Below are 22,470 nucleotides of genomic sequence, written 5' to 3'. Positions count from 1 at the left end.
TACGACCATGATCTGTCGTGCTGGCTTGGTTGGTGGATAGATATTTGTTGACTTCACAGTGGAGGGTTGGATGAGAGTGACTAGCCTTAATTATCTAGCCAGCTGCCTAAGGTGCCTGGTGTGGCACTTAACCTCAACACTAGGCTGGCTGGATAGATTGCTGGAGAGACAGACAGACAGAATTCTCCCACACACACACACACACACACACACACACACACACACACACAGAGAGAGAGAGAGAGAGAGAGAGAGAGAGAGAGAGAGAGAGAGAGATGGAGATGCAAGATCAATTGTTTCCCTTCCTTAAAAATTCTTTGCATATTCTGCTAGGACAGTGTTTCTCAACCTTGGCGACTTTAAGTCCTGTGGACTTCAACTCCCAGAATCCCCCTGGGCATAGCATAGCATAGCTGGCTGGGGGATTCTGGGAGTTGAAGTCCACAGGACTTAAAGTCGCCAAGGTTGAGAAACACTGTGCTAAAAGCTCTTCCTCTGACCCAAATTTTGGGTGAAGGGAAAGTTATTTGTGATTCATTAGTCTTTACCAGTGCAGAAAAACTAGCATCACAGCGTCGTTGACCCATTTGACGTCTTTGACTCCTGATACATTCAGCCTCTTGGAATCTTCAAGTTGAAGCAAGTCCACCACTTCTGAAGCAGTCTGTTGAAAGAACTTCTTCCAATAGGAAGCTGGTGGAAAAATATGTTTCGTTGTAACTTTCTGTCAATAGAAGACCCTTTCACCTACCTACCTTTGATATTCTTTGCTGTCAGCACAGTTCCATCATGTTACATTAAACTGGTTGGGTTTGCACCCATTTGGGTTGTTTTCAGGCTGACTAGAGTCTCTGCACTTTTGCTTTTTGTTTTCCAAATGAATGCATCCCCTTGAAAGCCTGCAGGCCTAAGCCATTTACTTCTCTTGGAACTTTGCCCCCAAGCTAGATATCAAGCATAAATGAAAATCCTTCATTATATTTATACATTGTCCTCTTCCTGCTCTGCTCTTATCGCCATCAAATTCCAAAAAGGCTTTTTGCTGTGATAATTTATATTGAAATAAGCAAAAGCTTGGTACACAATGTGATAGAAGACGAGGAGAAAGTATTTTCTGAGCCAGAATGAGCATCCCTTTGCTCGTTCTCCAACTCTTGGGGCTCCTAACTGTATATGGTTAACGAAGTATTTGATCCCATAATATTTGCCTCTGGTACACACCTTTTTTGATTAATTGATTATGTGCTTTAAAGTCATCAACCACTAAGATGTCTTTAGGATGATCCCCCACCTGCATATATTTGCATAAATATAATAATATGAACTTCGTCATTTGTGTCTCAAGTGAGAACTTTGAATTGATTGGTTCTGTGAGCCATTTGTTTGTTTTCTTGGCTATGCATGGTATTCTTAAGAATCTTTTCAACATTTAAGTCCAAAAGAGGGATTCTCATATTCTTGAAGAGACAGTGCTGATTTGCTGATTTTTCTCTAGTGAAACATGTTCTCTTATTGTACATTTTTGGAAATATGTAGGTGATGCTTTATAAAAGGCATAATTATTGGAGACCAATTACTGGAGACCATTCAAATGGAGACCAAGATGCTTCAGATTTATTTTCTTTCTTTTGCTGAATTATAAGTATCTAAGATGCCTGGAAGGATTCCATTATAGAGTAGTGTACATGTGTAGTGTAGTGTAATGTAGTGTAGTAATAGTGTTTACTATAAGGGAAATGGAAAGATTCCCCTCGCACATGTGCTAGTTGTTCCCAACTCTAGGAGGTGGTGCTCAGCTCTGTTTCAAAGCCAAAGAGCCAGCGCTGTCCAAAGACGTCTCCATGGTCAATGTGGCCAGCATGACTAAACGCCAAAGGCAAATGGAATGCTGTTACCTTCCCACCTTCCTATTTTTCTACTTGCATTTTTACATGCTTTCGAATTGCTAGGTTGGCAGAAGCTGCGCGGCACTAGGGATTTGAACCGCTGAACTGCAGACCTTTCTGATCGACAAGCTCAGCATCTTAGCCACTGAGCCACCATGTCACTACTATTACTATACATAGTATCTAATATTTATTATTAATTACTCTTATTATACATAATGTATACTGTATAAAATAAATCCTTCTTCCAAACTACACAAATATATTTTCCCTTCTTCCCTTCCATCTATTCCAAATATCTGTTTACTTAGTAGATGTGGATAACTGTGTCTCGATTTTGGCTGTTATCATTGCAAGTATATTGGGAGTTTGCTAAAATCCCACTTCTGAATTAAGTACAGAGCAAACATTTGTAGGAATAAATAAATAGAAGGTACAACAAGTAGAAAATATCCCCTGTAACTTGTAGGACTGGGTGGAAGTGGGAATTTTATTGTCCTCAGAATGGGAAAAGGTTTTACAAAACTCCTGTTGCCACATGTCAACATTATTGTTGCATCCACTCTGTGTAATACACTTCTTGCCCTTGAAGTTTGCTTCTCTCTTTTCTCAACTCTGCTACCTTATTCACTGTAGGAAGTATCAAGAGACTAATAAAAGTGAAAGTATAAAAATAGTTTTCTCTGTATCTCAGAAGGATGTGTTGTTGCTGTTGTTTTAAAAAAATAGTATTTAATTTTGAAGAACTGAGTGTCTTTATGATGCAGTAAATTAATGCCAATGTTTTAAAATGTTTTTAAGATTTATAGGCAGACATAACCACATTATTCTTGATGGATGTGTTTCTTGGTAGAAACACAAACAAAATGCCCGCAGGGTAACTAACAATGGTTAGTATGATAATACCAAAATTTAAACTAACAATCTAATTGTTATTGTTGTTACTAACAATCTAATCTACCTTCAAGACCGCCTACTGCCACATACCTCCCAGCGGCCGGTAAGATCCCACAGATTGGGCCTCCTTCAGATGCCGTCAGCCAGACAGTGTCGGCTGGCGGGCCCTCGGAGGAGAGCCTTCTCTGTGGCTGCTCCGACTCTTTGGAACCAGCTACCCCCAGAGATCCCGACCATACCCATTCTCATGGCCTTCAGGAAAGCTGTAAAAACTTGGCTGTTCTGGCAGGCCTGGGGCTGTTGACCTCACTGTTGAGGTCCAGCCCCGATTAGATTGAATGTATGAGGTGTTGCTGTTTTAAACCGCTTCTTTCGTTATGTGTTTCATTATGTGTTTTTTTTTTCCTCTTTATTTTTGTAAGCCACCCGGAGTCCTTCGGGATTGGGCGACATATAAATGTGGTTAATAGTAATGTGGTTAATAAATAATTGGAGCAATGTTAAGTGTTCCTGTGAGTTTTAATTAATTAATTAATTAATTAGTTAATAAAGAAGTGAGTTTTAATTAATTAATTAGTTAATAAAGAATTAAGAAAGAAAGAAAGAAAGAAAGAAAGAAAGAAAGAAAGAAAGAAAGAAAGAAAGAAGAGTCCACAATGTCAGGAGTAATCTGACCTTCCCTAGATAATATGAGGGCCATCATGGACAAGACCATCACTTCTTTCTTGCCTCCTTCTGATTTTATGGTACAGGGGAGGTACAAGTAATCCCCCCCACCCGAGATGTTCTTATTGGATGGGTTGATTCTTCTTTATAGCCTGTGGGCTCTATGGCAGATACCCAGCCATTCAAGTGGTGACCAGTCTAAAGAAACATTTTTGTGAGATGTGGCTGTCCTCTTATATAATTTTGTATCTTTATGAATGTATTGGTAGCACAGGCCACATGAGCTAAAACTGATGGCGCTAACTGTACTTAAAGTGACTAATTGGCCTGAAGTGCAGATGACACCATGGCTAGGAGTGCCTTTGCACAGCTCCGTGTTGTGTACCGTTTGCACCTGTTCCCAGACTGGGAGTCCCTACTCATGGGTCACTCACACCTTTAGTCATTTCCTGGTTGGACTACTGCAACATGCTCCACATGGGGCTGCTTTGACAAGTATTCAGAAGCCTCGGCATTTGTGGACGTTGGTTGATGGAACATATGTCACTTCTGCTCCACACGCTGCTTTGGCAACCATGTACTTCTGAGTACAATTCAAAGGCGTTGGAGGTCACCTTTAAAACCCTTCATGGGTTGGAACCAGATTATGGACAGCACCATATCTTCCTAATAGTGTTTGCTACATTAGACAGAAGTATTATGCTCTGGTCCCATCCATTTCAACCTTGCAAGGTAGTCCAGACAAGAAGCATACCCAGAAGTACTAGTTCTAGATTACTTGTAAGCTTATCTTAACTGAATCATACAGGTTGAAAGAACATCTCTCCCCCTCCCACCTTCCCTTTACAGTGAAAGAAACCAGGGAGGGTCCCTTCTGAGATGTTTGCCACACCTCCATTGCTTCTGTGGGTTGAGCTGCTTTTATCTGACTGTTGTCTAGTCTGAGGCTCTTCTTCTGTCTCCCAAAGTCATTCTTTCATACCATTCCATTCCGTTAGAAAGTGCCATCTGGCAGGACCCAGGAAAAGGGCCTTTTCTTCTAGGCACTCACTCATTGGAATCTCATTTCTCCCAGGATCAGATTTGACTTAACTTTTTTGGATTTTCACATGACACTAGTAACTTGTTTCTGTGGGAAGCTCTAATAATACAGTTTTCTGGGCAAGGTTTTTCAAACGTGGCTTACCCTTGCCTTCTTCCTAGGGCTAAGAAATAGAGAGACACTGGTTCAAAGTCACCCAGCTAGTTTTGTGACTAAGGCAGGACTAGAACTTAGAGTCTCCCGGTTTCTAGTCTGATTCCTTAACCACAGCACCAAACTGGCTTTGCATCCCAAAGAATGCACTCCCAATGAATGATATTTTCTATGATACTATGATATTTTTAGAGACCTTAAACCATATTAAGAGTTTCATTCTGTTCCTTTTGATTCAGAGGATAAGTCAGAAAGCTCTTCCTGATCCCTCAGTGTACTTTTTGTCATCCATAGTTTTCTCTCTTATTCATAGTGAGTCGTGCTGTCGGCCAGGTAGGAGGAGGAGGAGGAGGAGCTGGGGCGGATGACACTGCTGCTTTCAGCACTCCACGCAAGCTAGGGGCAGAACAAATGAAGCTCAATTACGCAAATACTGGAGGCACTGAGAATGTGCCACATCACTTATGAGCATGACTGGAGTTGACTGTGAATCATGGCTGTTGTTAAAGCTTTGTGTATCAGTTCAAGTGGGCAGAAACAGGGCGCTTTTTCAGATGTAAGGTTGAAACTAATGAGCTGTGAGCTTGTAAACATTGCAATTTCACAGATTCTTGTATTCAGTCTTTCTCTCTCTCTCTCTCTCTCTTCCCCCCCCCCCCCACTTCCTCCCGTTACTTTTTCAGAGAACAAGCTCAAGATTTGCCACTGTGTGCCTCTCTGTAGATTTTTAGCTGCTAAAAGGAGGGGAGGGGGAATCAATGGTTAACAACTTCAAAAAAATCCTGCCTTCAGTAAGAAAAGCCCAGCTTCAGATAGCAGTAGGTACAATTGTTTGCAATTGTGGCAAAGACTGAGTCAGGATTTTGGCTTGCATGCCAAAGTTTTCCACTGGGATTTGCTCGAACAGCTACCAAGTTTTACTCTCAAATCTCTATGTTGTTTTTGCTGGGGTTTGCTCTTCTCCTGGCAGCCAATTCCTGTTTACCAAATAAAATTGGCTTCGGCTCCTTTGTAGATTTTCCAAGCGTATAAGTAAAAACTGCTTCTCTCACTTAACATGGCTTAAAACAGGCTTTTGTCTCCAAAATGGTAATAAGTAGAGATGGATGGAGAAGGATGATAGATTACCTGGCACAGTCATATATTTTGAAGAGGAAACACACCCACTCACCTCCTCGAATAATATAGTCAGTTGTTTATTAGTGAGAGCATATTTAAACATGTACTCAGGTGAGCATTGTGCAGGTGTGGGTGAAGCCATATTCTTCCAGATGTTGTTGAATTACCCCCAGTAAATCTCAGCAGCATGGAAAATGGCAAAGGATTCTACTAACTGTAGCTCAGCAATATTGAAATTCTTATTTCTGTTGCAGCGTGGACTGATTATAATGTGCTTCAGTACATAAGTAAGCTATCCTAGTGGAAAATTGTTTCAGTTAACCCACCCAACATTTCTTTTCCATTTGTACTTGGCAGGGGCCATAAAACAGCTCAAAAATGAAGGCTAAAAGAGGGGCAAAATGCATACACACACACATACATATATATTTACACTCCTCCTATTTGTATTTATCAATAGCTTGCTAGCTAATCCTTTCTTCATATTTTTTAAAAATAATTTTGCCTACTACTAACCTCTGGCCTGGCTCAGTCATGTTGCTGCAAAGACAGCCCAACTGTCAAAACAGCTGTCAGAAGGAAATGCGGCTCAGGGTGTGTTGGTGGCTGTATTTTCAGAGCTGGGTTTCTGTATTAGAGCTTATCAGGATAGCAACTGCACACAATGACAGAAGTGGGGATGGGGTTGCTGGTCAGCTTTGCCAGAACTACTTCTGGACAGGAAAAGGAAGGTCACACACCAGGCCTTGCAAGGTCTCCTCCTGCTTTTCTGTCCAGGGATGCAACATTCCACCATCCTCAACCTCCGAACTTGCCTGCCAGAATAACTTTCTAAAATCTCTTCCCACCTGATCTTGTTATCCTTTTTTATTTTTGCTGTGGAATTAGCCCCCTTCTTCGCTTCCTGCCACTTGTTCCGTTTCTGTCCCCTCACAGCTGCAGTGCCAGAAGCCCTGTGAGGGGGCACAATGCATTTATGTCTAAAAACGTAAAGTGATAAAGTACTATGAAAGTTGCCGTTTTGGAAATGTGAACAATGCTCGGAATTGTGTCTTTTTTTAATCACGTAATAACCTTCCTTCTCCCTTTACACACAAACACACACAAACACAGATACACCCCCCCCCTATTAATCTTTGGGGTCAAAAAGGAAAGGATCTCTCAGAATGCAGCATCTAATATTCTCATTGGTTACTAAAAATCCAGTTTTCGTGCATGTGAGAATGTGTAAGGTACAATTCCTATTTAAATATTCCATGTATATATTTTGAGTTATGGAAAGCCACAGTGCTCTTAAAATATGATGCCAATGCTGGTTCTTTTGGTGCCTAACATTCTTGCTGATCATGACTTCATTTTTCTACATTTTCCATTCTTGCCTAAATGGGCAATGCTAAATGACTCATCAATCAGCTCTGATGGACAGGAATCTCTCCCAGCTAAAGAGTGAACTAGCTTCCTTTTGTTGGAGCTTCCTTCAAGCGCTTGAGGATTGACTTCCTGCTCCCTCTTCCTATTATCTAGGCCCCATTTGCATCAGAAAGATCCTCTTGGCAATCGATTATTCACCAGGTCTTTCTCAGAGCCCTTTGTGACTTTGGCCAATACAGAAGGGTGTACTAAAAAGATGATTCAGGCTAGAGTTAGCATTGGAAACCCGTCTCTAGGTAGGTAAGCTGAGAACAGGATCACTGAATTTTCAAGTATTAGTCACTCACAAGGGCCAATGTGAATGGGGATCAAGATTCTAATTTACAGGGCAGAGGGGCTGGTCTGGGGAATAGCTATTTCATATGGGCCTAATTTGAGGGGATGTTGCAAAAAAGAGCAGCCATGCTATTCAAATAGCACATCGCCTCAACAGTGCGGAGTACAGAGAAATTATATTATGAGTAGTACAGAGGAAGAAATTATATTAGCCCATGGGAGTGGATGGCTTTGAAGTGCCTTAATTTCCCCAGAATTGATCTCAAGCATCTTGAAAAACTGGTCACCTAGCAGTCTTCAAAATTAAGAGCTAAATGTATCTTTTGAGAACACTAATTTGTGTGCTGTCAGTCATACAGAGGTATCTATAATTTTATGGAAGATGTAAACTATAGCTCCTGAACCAAATTCATTTCTATTAATTCTGATGGCTCTGTCCAATATCCTCTTTACTGTCCAATAGGTGCAGTGTTTTTAATGCTTTCTTCTGAGAACAAGCTAAGGGGTTTTACAGTGGAAAGCTGAGGTTGCCACTAATTTCAGAGCTGATACTACATGCAACAAAGACACCAAGATTTGCCCCACTTGCTCTTTCACATTCATCCCCCCCTCCCCCAATTTCATAAAAAAAGCTTTTCAGTAGACATTTTGTCCCTTGCTGGATGGGCTCTTGAGGGATAGACCATAGTTTGGCTGGCCCAGCCAGAATTATATAGGAGGGCAGGTGGGGAAGGGTTTGAAGGTGGTGTTTGAGAGGCGAGACTTATCTACTGGGGGAGGGAAGTTCTTTTTCTGCAAAATGCAAGTATAATGGCCAACTTGCCATGGTGAAAAAGCCAACTGCATGCTTTGAAAAGCTATGGTTTTTGATGCCATATGCAAAGAACAAAAAGGCTGCTGTCAGCTGCATGCAAGAGTTGGAGAGAGAGTTTGTATTCAGTGCGCTCGCTCTCTTTTTTCTGTGGGAGTTATTTCCTGTTGTTGACTCCAGTTCTTTATTTAGAACCACCTTAGCTACTCAGCAACTGCTCGTTGGAGAGGGGGGGGGGTTGGAGGGAGGAACAGCAGCAGCGTGAATACAACTTCTAAAGGTTTCCTTCCAAACAGATAGCCTTGCTTTGCTTCATTAAACGAAGCAGCTTTCCTTAGTGGAAGACAAGAAACTTTTCCGCATCCACACAACTGCATTTCCTTCTGATAGTGCCACCCACACTTAGCAGAGAGCCAAGCCCCACCCTCTCGCACACCCAAGAAGAAGCAAGTTATGCTTCGGAGGTGCCTGCTCTCATCACGTCAAAAGCAAAGTGCATGAGATTTCTCTACAGAAAATGATGGGCTTCTTTTGTGCTTTACAAAGGACAGTTTCACCCTGTTGTAAAAGTAAAAGTTATAAATCAGCTGCCTGGAAGAATGAAAGGGCTGTCAACCAGTGTATTTTGTGATTGTGAAGGCTGTTCTTTTTGGCTGACACTCGGGTTTCTTAGGCTACCCATGCAGGCTCAGGCACTTTCTGTCTCCCAATGGTAGCAGAGTCCTTTGCAATGGATGCCAATGAAGAAAGTCCATCCCACCTGTTGACCTGGGAATCTCAACAAGCAGTTTTTCCCCGCAAAAGTCCAGTTGTAGGCATGGATGTATGGATTATGAGCTTGTGTCCCATTTTTTTTTCCTTCAGGAGCTCAAGGCAGCAGACACAACACTCCTCCCTCATGCTTTTTTCCACAAATATCCTTGTGCTTTTCCTTAAGCATTCTATCTACATTTAGAATGAAAGAAGAATCTAACAAAGAATGGCAATAGACTCCTTTTGGTCAGTGTGAGATATTCATTCACAACATCCAGTGGGGAAGAAATTCAAATACTCTAAAATGAAAATTTAGCACAAGGTATTGTGGGTAATGGGCTGAATTTTGATACACATGCTGATTCTTCCAATAATCGCCGCCACCTCCTCCACAATGGTCAAAATAATCAATAATCAGGAAATTCAAATGGGTGTTTTCTGGGGATTTTGTGTTCCAAAACTAGACACAGCGAAGTCCCATTGATTTTGATATGCTTTAACATTTGGTTTAATGGTGCTCAGGTTAGCATTCGTTCAGAACCACCAGACGAAAATGCAATATGAAACTCACTGATTTGTTTTCTAGGAGGCCAGTTCCCTTGGTGATGGGAGTAAGTTGTGGGGGGCAGGGAGCTTTATATATCATCCTGAATTCCAGTTCCCCCAGCTGTTTTCCGATAAGTGCTTTGGTTCTTTGTGATGACAGGGGCTGAAGCTCTCTAACAACATTTTAACTGTTTCTTATAATATCTAAAAAAAAACCAACAACTGTAAATTAGTCTATGCAATTTATAATTTTTATACCATTTACATACTTGAATTGTAAACTTTGAGTTCCTGTAGTGAAGAACTTTTCTGAAGCCTTAATAACATAGTGCAATATTATGAAATTAATAAACATCAAAGCATCCAGACTCTAGGCCAGGTGTGTGCGATCAATCGTTTACAGGCCACATGTCACCTGGGACAGCTAGTAATGCAACCCCAAAAGACTGTAAACTTTAAACATTATGTGATTTATATACATTAACTGTATTATATATTTTATAAGGGGCCCAAGACAATTTCTTTTCACTCAATGCAGCCCAGGCAAGCTGAAAGGTTGGACACCCATGCTCTGGGCAGTTTACACTGTATAATAAAATATAGCAATAATATTATTGCAATATCAAATTTTTGATGGTTCCAGAAACAATGCTGAAAGGTCCCACAAAGAAGCCATGTCTTTACAACTTTCCAGGAGGTCATGTCTCCATCTGTGGGGTGTAAGATTGGGTTGAAAAAGAGACTATCTACCTTCGGTTGATTTCCCATTGCACTTCTTGGTTGTAGATGTTATTTAGTTATTCTTTCTGCTTAGAAAATAACCAAGCGCTTTCCAGATTATCAATCCACTTGCTAGTGGTTGTTAGACATTGTAGCACAAATAGTCTCTCAGCTATTACTATTGTTACTGTTATTTACATTCAATGATGGGCAGAATGGGGTATAGGGGCATCACTGGAACAGAATTGTACATCCAGCTTATATTTTTATAATTAAAATAATTATATATATATATTTACAACTACTACTTGTGCTTTGGAGAGGAGAGTGAATGAAAAGAACTTAGGTCAGGGATAGGAAACCATGGTCCTTTTATGACTTGTTGACTTCAGTTCCCAGAGTTCCTGAGCCAGCATGTCCATAAGACATAAAATGGCCATGATTCCCCATCCCTGACTTAGGTGAACAATTTGATAAAGCTCTAAATTCTAGATGAATTTCATAGCCTCATAGAATGTAAGGATTAGAAGGTATCTTGCAAGTCAAGTAACCCCAACTCTCTGATGCAGGAACCATTTCTACAGCATCCACAAACAGTTGGCCATCATAGAACAGAATTTTAGAAATATTTCATTCAGGTTTTTATTGTAGTAAGTACTATGAACAATACTTTTTAAAGAGAAAAAAATGCACAATTCCTGTGGTGTTCACTGTAACTGGCCTTGCACTTTAATGGAACAGAATGGAGTGGGAGTTGAGTCTAAATCTGACATTCTCACACTGAATTCTGGCAATGAATTTATATCTAAATTTGGTGATGCAGAGTGAATTTTTATATGTATGTCTTTTTTGTCTGTCTATATGTTTTAAGGGAACTTAAAAGTGTAGGTGTTTGCTTAAGTTCAATTAAAATTGCTTATACTATCTGCTTACTATCTTCAAAAAAAAATCACATTTTGTTAAAAAAAAAACACCCCAAATTCTCCTCTGCAAAATAAACTGTAATTCTCAATACTGAAAATAAACTGCACAATGCTTTCATTCTTATGAAGAATCCATTTTGATTACCCATCATGATAACATACCAATATAGAAACTAACTTCAGATTACTTATCATTCACCATAACATTTATATAGACACCCATCTCTTCCTTGATGACATACAAGATAGTAATCATCTAAAATAATTATTGTTTAAAAAATGAAAATTATAAAGCGAAGAGAGGACAACAGATGTTAAAAATAATGGGAGTCACCTTGCCAATATCTTGGGGCTCCTGGGGCTGATGGTATGACCAGGTTTTGATTAATTAAAAATCAAGACGAGTCCTGGTTTTTCTAAGGAGAAAGAGAAGACTAAGAATTGCAATTGTGGATTATGATAATACACAAAGTATGTTTTATTAAACTTATTTATGTTTAATAATAATTTATTCAATTTAAATAAAAATATAAATGTTTACTCCAAGGAAAATATTAGATTGTAAAAGTATGGGAATCAAAAAATTAATTATGGTTACAGTAGGATGCAAATTCTTCAGAACACATTGGATAAAGTCTCCATTCTCACAACCATGTTGGATATCTAAAATTGGGGGTATGTGTATCATTTCTATTGCTTAGTCTTGAATTTAAAAAGCTTATATTGCATGAAACATTAAAGATTGCACTTTCAGATGAATTTCGTTTTTCAGACATGCCTTCTGAACTTCTAAAATATGATTCGATTACAGGAAGATAATTGACTGATATAAGCTGCCTTGATATTATTTATTTACTCATTACCTTAATTATTTTTATAACTAACTCAAGGTAGCAAACATACTTAAATACAGGTAGTCTTCAACTTACAAAAAACACTTCATTTAGTGACCAAATTCACAACAGTACTGAAAAAAGTGATTTATGACTGTTTTTCACACTTCCAATCATTGGAGCATCCCCATGGTCACATGATCAAAATTCAGATATCTGACTCGTATCTATCATTGCAGTGTTCAGAGGTCATGTGATCACCTTTTGTGACCTTCTGACAAGTAGTCAATGAGGAAGCCAGATTCACTTAACAATCATGTTACTAACTTAACAACTTCAATGATTCCCTTAACAATGATAAGAAAGGTCGTAAAATGGGGAAAACTCACTTAACTGTCTCACTTAGCAATAAAAATTTTGGACTCAATTGTGGTCGTATGTCAAGGACGATTTATTTATTTATTATTAAAATTTATATGCCGCCCAATCCCAAAGGACTCCGGGCGGCTTACAAAAGAAGGAAGAAAGAAATAAAATAAGGAAAAAAATAAGAAAAAAAAGACAGTTTAAAATCACAACACATGCATTCATTCTAATCGGGGCTGGACCTCAACAATGAGGTCAACAGCCCCAGGCCTGCCGGAACAGACATGTTTTAACAGGTTTCCTGAAGGCCATGAGAGTGGGTAAGGTCCGGATATCTGGGGGTAGCTGATTCCAAAGGGTCAGAGCAGCCACAGAGAAAGCTCTCCTCCAGGGACCCGCCAGCCGACACTGTCTGGCTGATGGCATCTGAAGGAGGCCCAATCTGTGGGATCTTACCAGCCGCTGGGAAGTATGTGGCAGTATGCGGTCTCGCAGGTACGCTAGCCCTAAGCCATGTAGGGCTTTAAAGGTAATAACTAACACCTTGAGTTGCGTCCGGAGACCAATTGGTAGCCAGTGCAGCTCGCGGAGGACTATGTATACACCCTCCTCCTACTTTCCCCACAATCTTGTGTGGTTAGTTGGGATGATAGATTCAAAGTCACCCAGCTGGTGTAATGGCTCCTCTCCTAACTTGAGGAAGTAAAGACTCTTGAAACGGATTATTTCAAAAGGAACCTTTAATCAAGCAGGATGGAAACCATTAGAAGCAAAGCAGCATCTGAAAACTTTAGGCCATGCAAATGGGATTAAGCTGATGATGACCCCTCCCCTTTGTCCGAATGCAGATTCTGACCAAGACACAAGTGTGAAGATGCTTCCTTAACTCTTCTGCCCTGGGAGTCAATAAAGCACACGTTCCCATGGCTATCTCTAGTTAGACATCAAAGTTATATATCCCACATGGCTACCATAAACATCCCTCCAGAGATGTTGGGACCTTCAGTCTCCCGGTGACAGGAAACCAGTTGTAAAGTTGTAAAACTCAGTTGTTTCAGATGTAGCTAATGATTTAACTCCAAGGCTCTTCTCCCAATTGAATGGCAGTATCACTTTTAGGGATCTGACAGCTGGCTTTCATGCCTAAGGCAGGACTAGAACTCACAATCTCCTGGTTTCTAGCCCCACATCTTAATTATTCGACCAATTGGGCTTTCACAAATAATGACTAATAATATTACTATGGTAAGTCCTAAAGCTTTATTTTTCTCAATGCACTTTGTTGGAAGAAAAATCCGGTTCGGTTCCAAACCAGGAGAAAGGCACTGGAAATAATATGGAGGCTGATTGGAAAGAAGGACTCTGTTTATTGATGAGCAGAAGCAACAACAGCATGTTGGGACAGCTGACTAATTGGTTTGATGAGCACATGGATTTTTATAGGGTTCTGAGATGCTGCAGGGGGTTGTGCAATGTAGTGAGCTTGGTATCTTTTGCTATTCTAATGGTGGTAGGTTAATCCTATTATGTCCTAAAGGTCATGTCCTGTTCTTAGAATTTGGGTGGGGGATGTAAATTTTAATCCCATCATCTGGAGATGAAGGTGTTGTTTGTGAATAGATTGCCCCAATCTTTCTTAATGGGCACAAACTATTCATCTCAGACATCTGCTGGAGGCTGTTTAGGTAGAAAGCAGGTAGGTAGTTAAGATTTTTCTCCTTTGGGGAAATATTGTGCCTCTTTTAATATTCCCTAAAATATTTCACTGGGGGGGGGGGTTGTTACTTCGTACAACTTGGTGAATAATTAAAAGTCAGGATTATTTAATGAAGATTTTTAAGTGGTAGCCAACATTTGAATGCGTGTGGATGAAGTTTTAGAATACTCTTTGAAATGTTACATTTAAAGTATTGATAGTGTTACAATGGCTTTCCTTCAAATCTTCATGTATTGATCTCATTTCTGTGACCCAAGTGTGACTTTACAGAAATGATGGTTTTATGATAGGAAAACTTGTCTCCTCATCTGATTCAATGCCCAGTGGGAGGAAAGATGGCAAAGTTTACTGAGTTTCTTCCTTTCCTTTTCATTCAACTGATTACTGTGTGCCAGGAGCTGGGTCATTTCATCTGTCTTGGAAGCTAAGGAGAATCATCCTGGTTATTACTGGAGAGATTCTCTGGCCTGTCCTAGACCAAAAGATCCCGGAAGAAAGCAGTGGAAATCTACTTCCTTAATGCTGGCATTGTCTGTTAAGTCACCAGAATTTCTTTTCCACTGGATGGATCCCTTATTGAAGATTGCTAGTAGCACTATTGTTTCTATTATTACTGCTACTACTGCTGAATGCACGGTCTGATCATCCATTGACTCCCCCGCTCTGTAACTCGTATTTTTGAGAATTAGACTTCTGTTGGACAGCGAAGGGGGAGGGAGGGGGTATTTTATTGTCGTTGTCTTTGGCGGCCGGGTTGTGTGTGTGTCATAGGAACGGAATCCAGGGAACAAAAAAAAAAGTTCAGGATAGTCCGTAGGCTCGATCAGAAATCGGATAGTTTGTGTGGCTTATTGGTGCGGCTTACAGTACTTACTGATTGCAGGCCTTGGGAGGAGTGCATCTTTTGCGGGCTCTTTCCCCCTCCCAGCCTAAGATCCACTCGATCTACACCGAATCGCCCAGGCTTCGTGACGGCCGGAAAGTCCAGCTTTCATTTCTCCCTCGCACCGTCGTGCCGCGCCCGGGCGTTTCGCTCCCCCCCCCCCTTTCTCACTGCCTCTTAAAAGAGTTACGCAATGCTCTGTTAGAAGGGAGCTTTCAGCTTGCTCACCTACGCCTTTGGCGAGGGGGAGGGGGCGAGAGAAAGACAGAGGGGAGGGGGGAAACCCAAGGATCTCCTGGGAAGAGCGAGGAAAAAGTCCTGCACAAGTTGAGGGACGAAACAAGCCTCCCCTCCCCCCTCCTCGCACACATGCCAGGGAGAGAGAGGCCTCCCCGCCCTGGGAGCGAAACCCCCGCTCTGCACTGCCCGCCCACTTCTCTCGAGCGCGGCTCTGGCTGGCGAGGGGGAGCCCAGCTGTTGTCCCTTCTGCGGAGCCCGCCTGCTGTTGCTGCTCCTTTCAGGAACTCGCAGTCCTGCTCCAGTTTGACTTGTTGACTAATTTCAAGTTGTTGAATAGCTCGCGTGCTTATCATAGTTGCGGTTGGCTTCAAGCTGCAGACTCGTTGCTTTGGGGGGGGGGGGTTCGGGCGGGCGGGGGCAGAGAGGCTCAGCCTTAGCGCGTCCGCACGGGAACTCCAGCCGGGCTGCGTTTTGTCCCCGAGAACCGCGCCAATTCTGCGCAATCCGAACGGCGAGTACAGTGGCGTCTCGTCTCCCTGCCATTTTCGGCCTGCCTGACTTTTTCTTTCGGAAACGAGAGTTGCTTGGCTCGGTTGCCGCCTTCGGTTTTTGAAAGAGTCGCCTGCGTGATGTAGGTGGCGTGTGCTGGAGGCTGAAAGGCTGGATCCAGGTTTCTTCCTCTGTCCCTCCACTAAGATTGGAGCTGATCTGAGTTTAGAGGCTGGTCTCAGCCCAAAACCAGCCTCGGTCCGGAACATCGAAATTCCTGGCCGGCAACCTCACCGGTCCGTAGAACTGGCACAATAGAGCCGATGCGCTCCGAGTCCCAAGGAAACCCATTGGGAAGGCCGTTAACAGAACTAGAGTACGAACCCGGAAGGTGTACAACATAAGCCGTGACTGCCACTGGGCATGTGCAGAGGGCAGCCCCAGATTATTACGGCTCACCGGAGGGACTGAGGCGGGTCTGCCTTCCAGGGCGCCCAAGATGAGGGCTGGAACCAGCATATTACCTTTACATTTCGAAGGTATAGCCTTCCCTCCAGTGCCCGTTCATCACCTTTATTTATTGACTGGTTGTTAATAAATCGGCCCGCTCTTCCCAAGCCCCTCTGGCATCCGAGTCGGGCTGGGGGGGGGGGGCTGGATGATAGCGACATTGACTGCGCCTGCTGTCACCCTTTCTCTCCCTGGCGTGTGCGGCTGGGGCGGGCGGTGACCGCGCGCTCGTGTTGTCTTCTGCAGCAAGCAGCAGATTTATATTAGCATAGCTGATCTCTTGGGACAAAGGCACATGTAAGGGAGAACGGGGCCCTACGCCCCGCCCTCCTTAGCTGGCCCAGCAAGGGGGCATGTGTCGCCTGCCTCCCAGGCCTTTCTGAGGGAGGTGGGGCGGAGGGGAGTGGAGAGCAGGCGGCGGCAGCGGTAGAAAAGGAGGGAGGGAGACGGAGTGCCTGCCTGCCTAGGGACATAGGCGGGGCTTCCAACGTGAGCCAAAGGGCAAGGAGCTTGCAGAAGCCTTTCCTCGCGTCACTCTCTCCGCCTGGCAAGTGCTGGAAGCGCAGGCTGCTGCTCTTCCAGCGCTCGCCTGCCTGCTCCCTCCCTCCCTCCCTCCTCCTCCTCCTCCTCCTCCATTGTATAATGCTTCGTGATCGCCGCAGCCACAGGAAAGCGGAGGCTTAAATCCTCCCCGAGCGGCATTCGCTTCCCCGCCCCCCACCCTATTCCACCTCCTCTGTCCCACCGTCAGCCCCCCCCCCCCCGCGGGCGAGGAGAGAGACATATGGAGCGAGTGGAAGATTAGGAGCGTGCACCGCGCGGCAAGCAGACCCTGATGCTTTAGTTCTCAGGAGGAACTGCATGTGGTAAGTTCAACTCGCCGCTGAAGAGAGGAGCGGGCCAAAGTGGGGGGGGGGTTTCCGTCGCCAGGAGTCACGCACAATCCAACGAGGGATGTAATTGACTCGGTCAGCGAAGTGGGGGAAATTGGAGGTGTGCGCGGGGAGGGGGGGTGGGCGGGCGGGGAGATGCACTCTAGACAAATCGGGGGCCCTGGCTTAATAAATATCTTCCTCGTAAGACGTTCGCGAGAAAGACTCGGGAAACTCCACTCTTCTATGTCTTGGTTGGATTCCCCCCTTGAAAACCCTTTGGATGACCGTCTTCCTCGCCTTCCGAGAGAGCGATGGGCAGTAAGAAGAGTTACTTTTCTGGACATAAAACCACTGAATCCCAACGTGCAGAGAGGATCGGAGGGTCCGATGTTTCTTGGAGCAGGTGTGTGTGTGTGTGCGTGCCTGCCTACTCGTGTGGCTTACGGCTGGAATGTAACTCTCTGCACGTTTTGTCGCTCTCTTCTTCACTCTCCGAGTGTGATATATCGAGAGTTTTTCAGAGCCATCTTTATACAGTGCAACTTGGTTTTGCTTTGACAATTTTCCGTTTGTGCTGTGGAGTCGGAGATGCAGTGTGTAGCAGCTGCTTACCAGTTTTTCTCATGTTGGAGAAAAAGCAAATGTGTGGGTGGAAGAGAACCTTAAACTGGGGTTCTGAGTGAGCAAAGCCTGAGTATTTGTGCATTATTTGTCTGTTTGGTTAGGACATGATGGCCTGCTGAGGAGGAAGTTTAAAGAGGTGTCTCTGTGTGTTGTAGAATTAACATTTTATCCTGGTTGTAAGTATGTATATTCCAACTGGGTTAATCCATGTCTTGGATTGGTATGGAACAGCAGGATTGGTATAACTGGAAAATCATAGCTGTAATTTTGGCTTCCTAAAAGCTGCAGTAGGTTTAAAAGCAACTCTTGAATATGAAATGCAGAGTTTCATTCCTTGAATCAGATAGAGCAGGGTCGCCACTGAGCAGAAGTTGGCAAGACTAATTGAAATACAGCTCTCCAACTTTGTTTCACTTGACTGGAAGTTCATGTAAGATCTTGCAACACACACACACACACACACACACACACACACACACACACACACACACAGCGGATGGTGACCATTCAGAATTCTTAATCAGAGTCACCCCCTCCAGTTGCTCCCTTGAGATCGAATAGCAGGCTGCTCCAAAGAAGCATGCCTCTTTTGGCTTCAGTGAAGTTTTATAAATGCTTGGAGTATAGGCCTGATTCCACTGCCATATCAAATATACAATTGGGTTTGTTCAGTGATTGTTTCTTTTTAATTGAAAGTGGCAGAAAAATAGTGTTCAGATTTAGCCTAGACTTTGTATCCAGGTGTTGGCTTTCTGCTCTCAAAGATCAGCCTTGTGTTAACCACTCCCATCTAGCCCATGACACTGTAACCCAGTCTTTATAATGTGCTGGCCTCCAGGCACATTAGGATTACAAATTTTGCTTCCATAGCCAACAGCTGTGCTGAGTAGGGAAGATTGGATTTGTAGTCCTTTTGGAGGTTATGGGTTGAGGAAGGCTACTGTGTTGCTATATTGACCGTGTGATTCAATTGGGCTATGGTCTTTGCCACCCAAAGAGAAGTTTTACTCTTGATTTCAGCCTTTCTCATCTTCAAGACTCCTGTTCCCCTAAATTTGCGCCAAATTGGGTAGCTTTAGAGATACAGAAAAGGTGGCAGGAAGAAACTGATCAATTATTTATTGTTTTATTAATTGTCTGATGCAGTAGGAAAGAATTCTTAGTATTAATTATATTTTACTAACCTATATTTGATACATGTATTGCAAAGCAAGGAAAAGGCAATCCCTTTTCTCTCCCCCCCCTTCAAAAGCTTCTTGAAGAAAAAAAAGTTTTTTTTAGGACATCTCTTTAAAGCAGCCCTAAATATCCTTTCCCCAAGAATTATAGATTGTGTAGATAGGTACTACATTTTTGTTCCTTGCACTTTAAGGCAACTTTTAGAATTGAATCTGAAGCTTTGCAGTGCCCTGCTATGTTCTTTCTTCTTGAAATAATAAAACAACCTGGTGTCCATAGAAGGAAACCAATTTTAAGTTTAAGAGGAAGCATTTTCTGACTGACAGTGTGTATTGGAGATGAAGAAGGGATTAGCAGCTTTGATGCCAGACAGGTATATAAGTCTGTATCCTAGGGAACACTTCCATTGTTCAAACAGGAATTGTAGCATCTAGTATAACAGCTGCAATGAGTTTCTTCCTTTGGGGGCATCATTTAATAAAAAAAAAGTTTGTCTTCAGGAGCAGGAAATAAGAATTTTCCAATATTGCAATTATGTTTATTGAGATTTATACCAAGCGTGTAATAGAGAATTTCCTAAAACGTTTTGTGCTGCAGGTTTTTTTTTTTCTGATGTTGCCTAAAATAGATAGGAAAACCTGTTCTAATAATAATTTTTATTCTGAATAAGACAGCTTGTACAAGTAGAGTCCTCTAAAAGTACAAAAACTTCACAGATATATGTGTTCACAAGTTTAGCTTTTAAAAAAAAGTTTCACTTTTTAAAAAAACAGGATACCTGTTCCAACATAAAAAAAACAGTAGAAAAAGCTTATATTGGGATAAACGTTTGGTAATCTAGATACCAGATTTTTAAAAGCTATCTTAATGATGATAGATTGATTTTGTATATATATACCAAAACACTTTGTCCCTGAATTTAAAACTTCTGGAGGATCTTACATAACAATAGTCAGTTGAACTACTTTGCTGACAAATGTTCATTCTTCACTTTTGGTATGACACATCAGTGTGAAAAGTACAACAGAGCTTCGTTTGATATTTTGCACATTTTAAATGGAGTGAGGCTTGTGAATTTTGCATTTGCCTCATCTGTATTTGAGAGTGCACCATATCAGAAGTAAGACTGATATTTTTTTTAAATGTAGCTGTGTTCTTCTGTCCCTCCTCATAAGGGCTCTTTAGTGCCTCCTTTGGAAGTACAGTTTTTGTCTAAAAGATAACACAAATGGAGACAGCGCCAGTTGCAACAGCTTCTTGGCCAAAATGGGGGGGCGGGGGGGGGAGAGAGAGAAAAGAAAAGAAACTATGCCAGAAACAGCAGGCTCTGATTACCGAGTCCAAAGATCATTTTATGCACTAAAGGAAAGCCAGTGAGTGAGTCCAAGGTCCAGTTTAAATGACTGCAGGGAGGGAATGAGTCTAGGGCATAAGAACAGCTGATCTATTTTTCCCATAATCAGCAAGATTTTTGCTAATTGTTCCGTTATTAACCAGAGCAAAAACCCTTTAGCCTGACACTTGAACAGAAGTAAAGAATTTAACAGGCAAGGGGGAGCATGCTATGGTGTAAGGCATGCCCTCAAAAATAACCCTCAAAAATAATAAGACCTCCCCAAAAATAAGGCCAAGTTCTTATTTCGGGGATCAAAAGAAAATAAGACCCTGTCTTATTTTGGGGGAAACACAGTATATAAACCACAGAAAGTTAACAGTTTACAAACTTTTGGGCCTGAATTACTAGCTGTCCAGGGCTACGAATTGGACATGCCTGGTCTAGATAACCAATTTTCAGCGGTGCTTACTTTATTTATTTTAGTTTTTTTAAACTCACGCGTGAACATATTTAATAATTCCCATTCCTCCTATTTTCCTCCCAACCACCACCACCACTGTGTGAGTGACTTGCTCAAAATCACCCTGCTGGCTTTCAAGCCTAACGACATGGGATGAGAACTCAAGTCTCCTGGTTTCTAGCCTTGGTGCTTTTACCACTAGACCAAACTATGCTGATCGTGGTGTGGTATAGTTTCATGGCCTAATCTGTTCCTTCAACTTGTTTCCTATGCTTTTCTCAACTTGTTATTCCAATGCATGCAGTTTGTTAGAGATGAAACTAAGCGGATAGGTTCTGCTTTCCATGTTGGGTTGTGCAGCTTTTTGATGCAGAAATTACTAGGAATAGCATGGATTCCTATTTCACACATGATTAATTTGATAATCTGTCTTGACTTCAAAGAATGATTAAAAGCATAAGATGTGTTTTAACTCTTCCCCTCCCCAGCAGAACTCTTTATAAAGATATGAAGGAGAGGGAAAAAAATAGATGGCCACCTTTTAACATTCTATTACTGTGGGAAATTACTGGCTCCAAATCAGCTTTAGTTAAAAGAGGGTCTAAGTGACAAAGAATCTGTCAATATCTAAAGAAAGTAGCCTTAGCTTGACACTCCATTTTACTTAAACTAAGTTAAATTGCTAATCTGTAAATAAGACACTAATCATGTTTAAATACCATGAAAGTTGACGATTACATTTTAGGCAGGGCAAGGAAATCTAGGCTGCCAAAAACCAGGAAACCACTAGTTGGCAGTAAAGAGATACAGAATATACCGTAATCAGATCTTTGTGTTATATAATGATTGTCTGGATTCTTTTGCTACTAAGGTCTAGTAGCACTAGATTTAGGGATTTGAAAGGGAAGAATCCAAATATTCTTATTAACGTTTATGAGAACAGCTTATACTTTCCGAATATGCATGGCTGAGTCACATGACTAAAGATCAGAGTGAGGTTTTGGTAAATTCAGCCATTATTGCTGACCAGGTGACACAAGGTTTAGGTTTAGGTTTATTAGCATTTGTAGGCCGCCCTTTTCCCTGAGGGGACTCAGGGCGGCTCACACAAAACCAGGAAAAGGGGGGATACAACATTAAGATAACAACATATAATAAAATAATAGACAACATACATTCATCATTCGGGCGGGGTAACGATCCTTATCCCCAGGCCTGACGGGCGAGCCAGTTCTTCAAGGCTATGCGGAAGGCTTGGACTTGGACGGTGGAGAGGGTACGAATCTCCACGGGGACACAAAAGTTGTTTGTTACACAACCAGTTCTATTTTCAGCCATAATGATGCAAAACTGTGTTGTTGCCTTCATGTCTTTCCATAGGTTTTTCTAAGAAAATCTGATTCTGCAAGTAACAACAAAACCCACTCCTCATTTTATTGCATAGGGATAGAAGATAGTGGTTGATTTTGGGTCTCTTGATTCAGGCCTTATTATATAATACTGAGGACACAAAAGAGGTGTAGTATTAACTCAGAGTTACTGAGAAGTTTTATTGAAATTTTGAGTATTCCTGTATGTCAGAAAGTTATTTATTTTTTTTTTATTTTTTTTTATTAAGATTTATAGGCCGCCCTTCTCCCTGAGGGGACTCAGGGCGGCTTACAATCACAGGGAAGGGGGTGCTAATTTAGAGTGCTAAGCAACTTTCTAGTAATCTAGGCCTGTTGTTAATCAT

The 22,470-nt window shown here is 42.0% G+C and overlaps 1 protein-coding gene across 3 annotated transcripts in view; it reads left to right on the top strand.

The window, feature by feature from the left end:
- SERTAD2 (SERTA domain containing 2) overlaps nucleotides 1–22,470 on the top strand; it is a 143,622-nt gene that overhangs the window by 87,281 nt on the left and 33,871 nt on the right. The window contains exon 1 of one of the 3 annotated variants that reach the window (XM_014062302.2): nucleotides 16,997–17,127. The exons of 1 other annotated variant lie outside the window; for it this stretch is intronic. Coding sequence is in view for 1 of the 2 variants with exons in the window: in XM_087716812.1 (XP_087572938.1) it covers nucleotides 17,448–17,539 (92 nt within the window). In the remaining variant the exon portion in view is untranslated. Of the gene's footprint in view, nucleotides 1–16,996; nucleotides 17,128–17,396; nucleotides 17,540–22,470 lie in introns of those variants that run through there. One more of the 3 variants, XM_087716812.1, reaches the window with a different exon arrangement.

Source organism: Thamnophis sirtalis, unplaced genomic scaffold (genome assembly GCF_051295495.1).
Source record: "Thamnophis sirtalis isolate CommonGarterSnake01/CBP01778 unplaced genomic scaffold, rThaSir2_p1.2 scaffold_5, whole genome shotgun sequence".
Lineage (NCBI taxonomy): Eukaryota > Metazoa > Chordata > Lepidosauria > Squamata > Natricidae > Thamnophis > Thamnophis sirtalis.
Note: the sequence above shows the minus strand (reverse complement) of the source record. Positions and strands in the feature narration are given on the sequence as shown.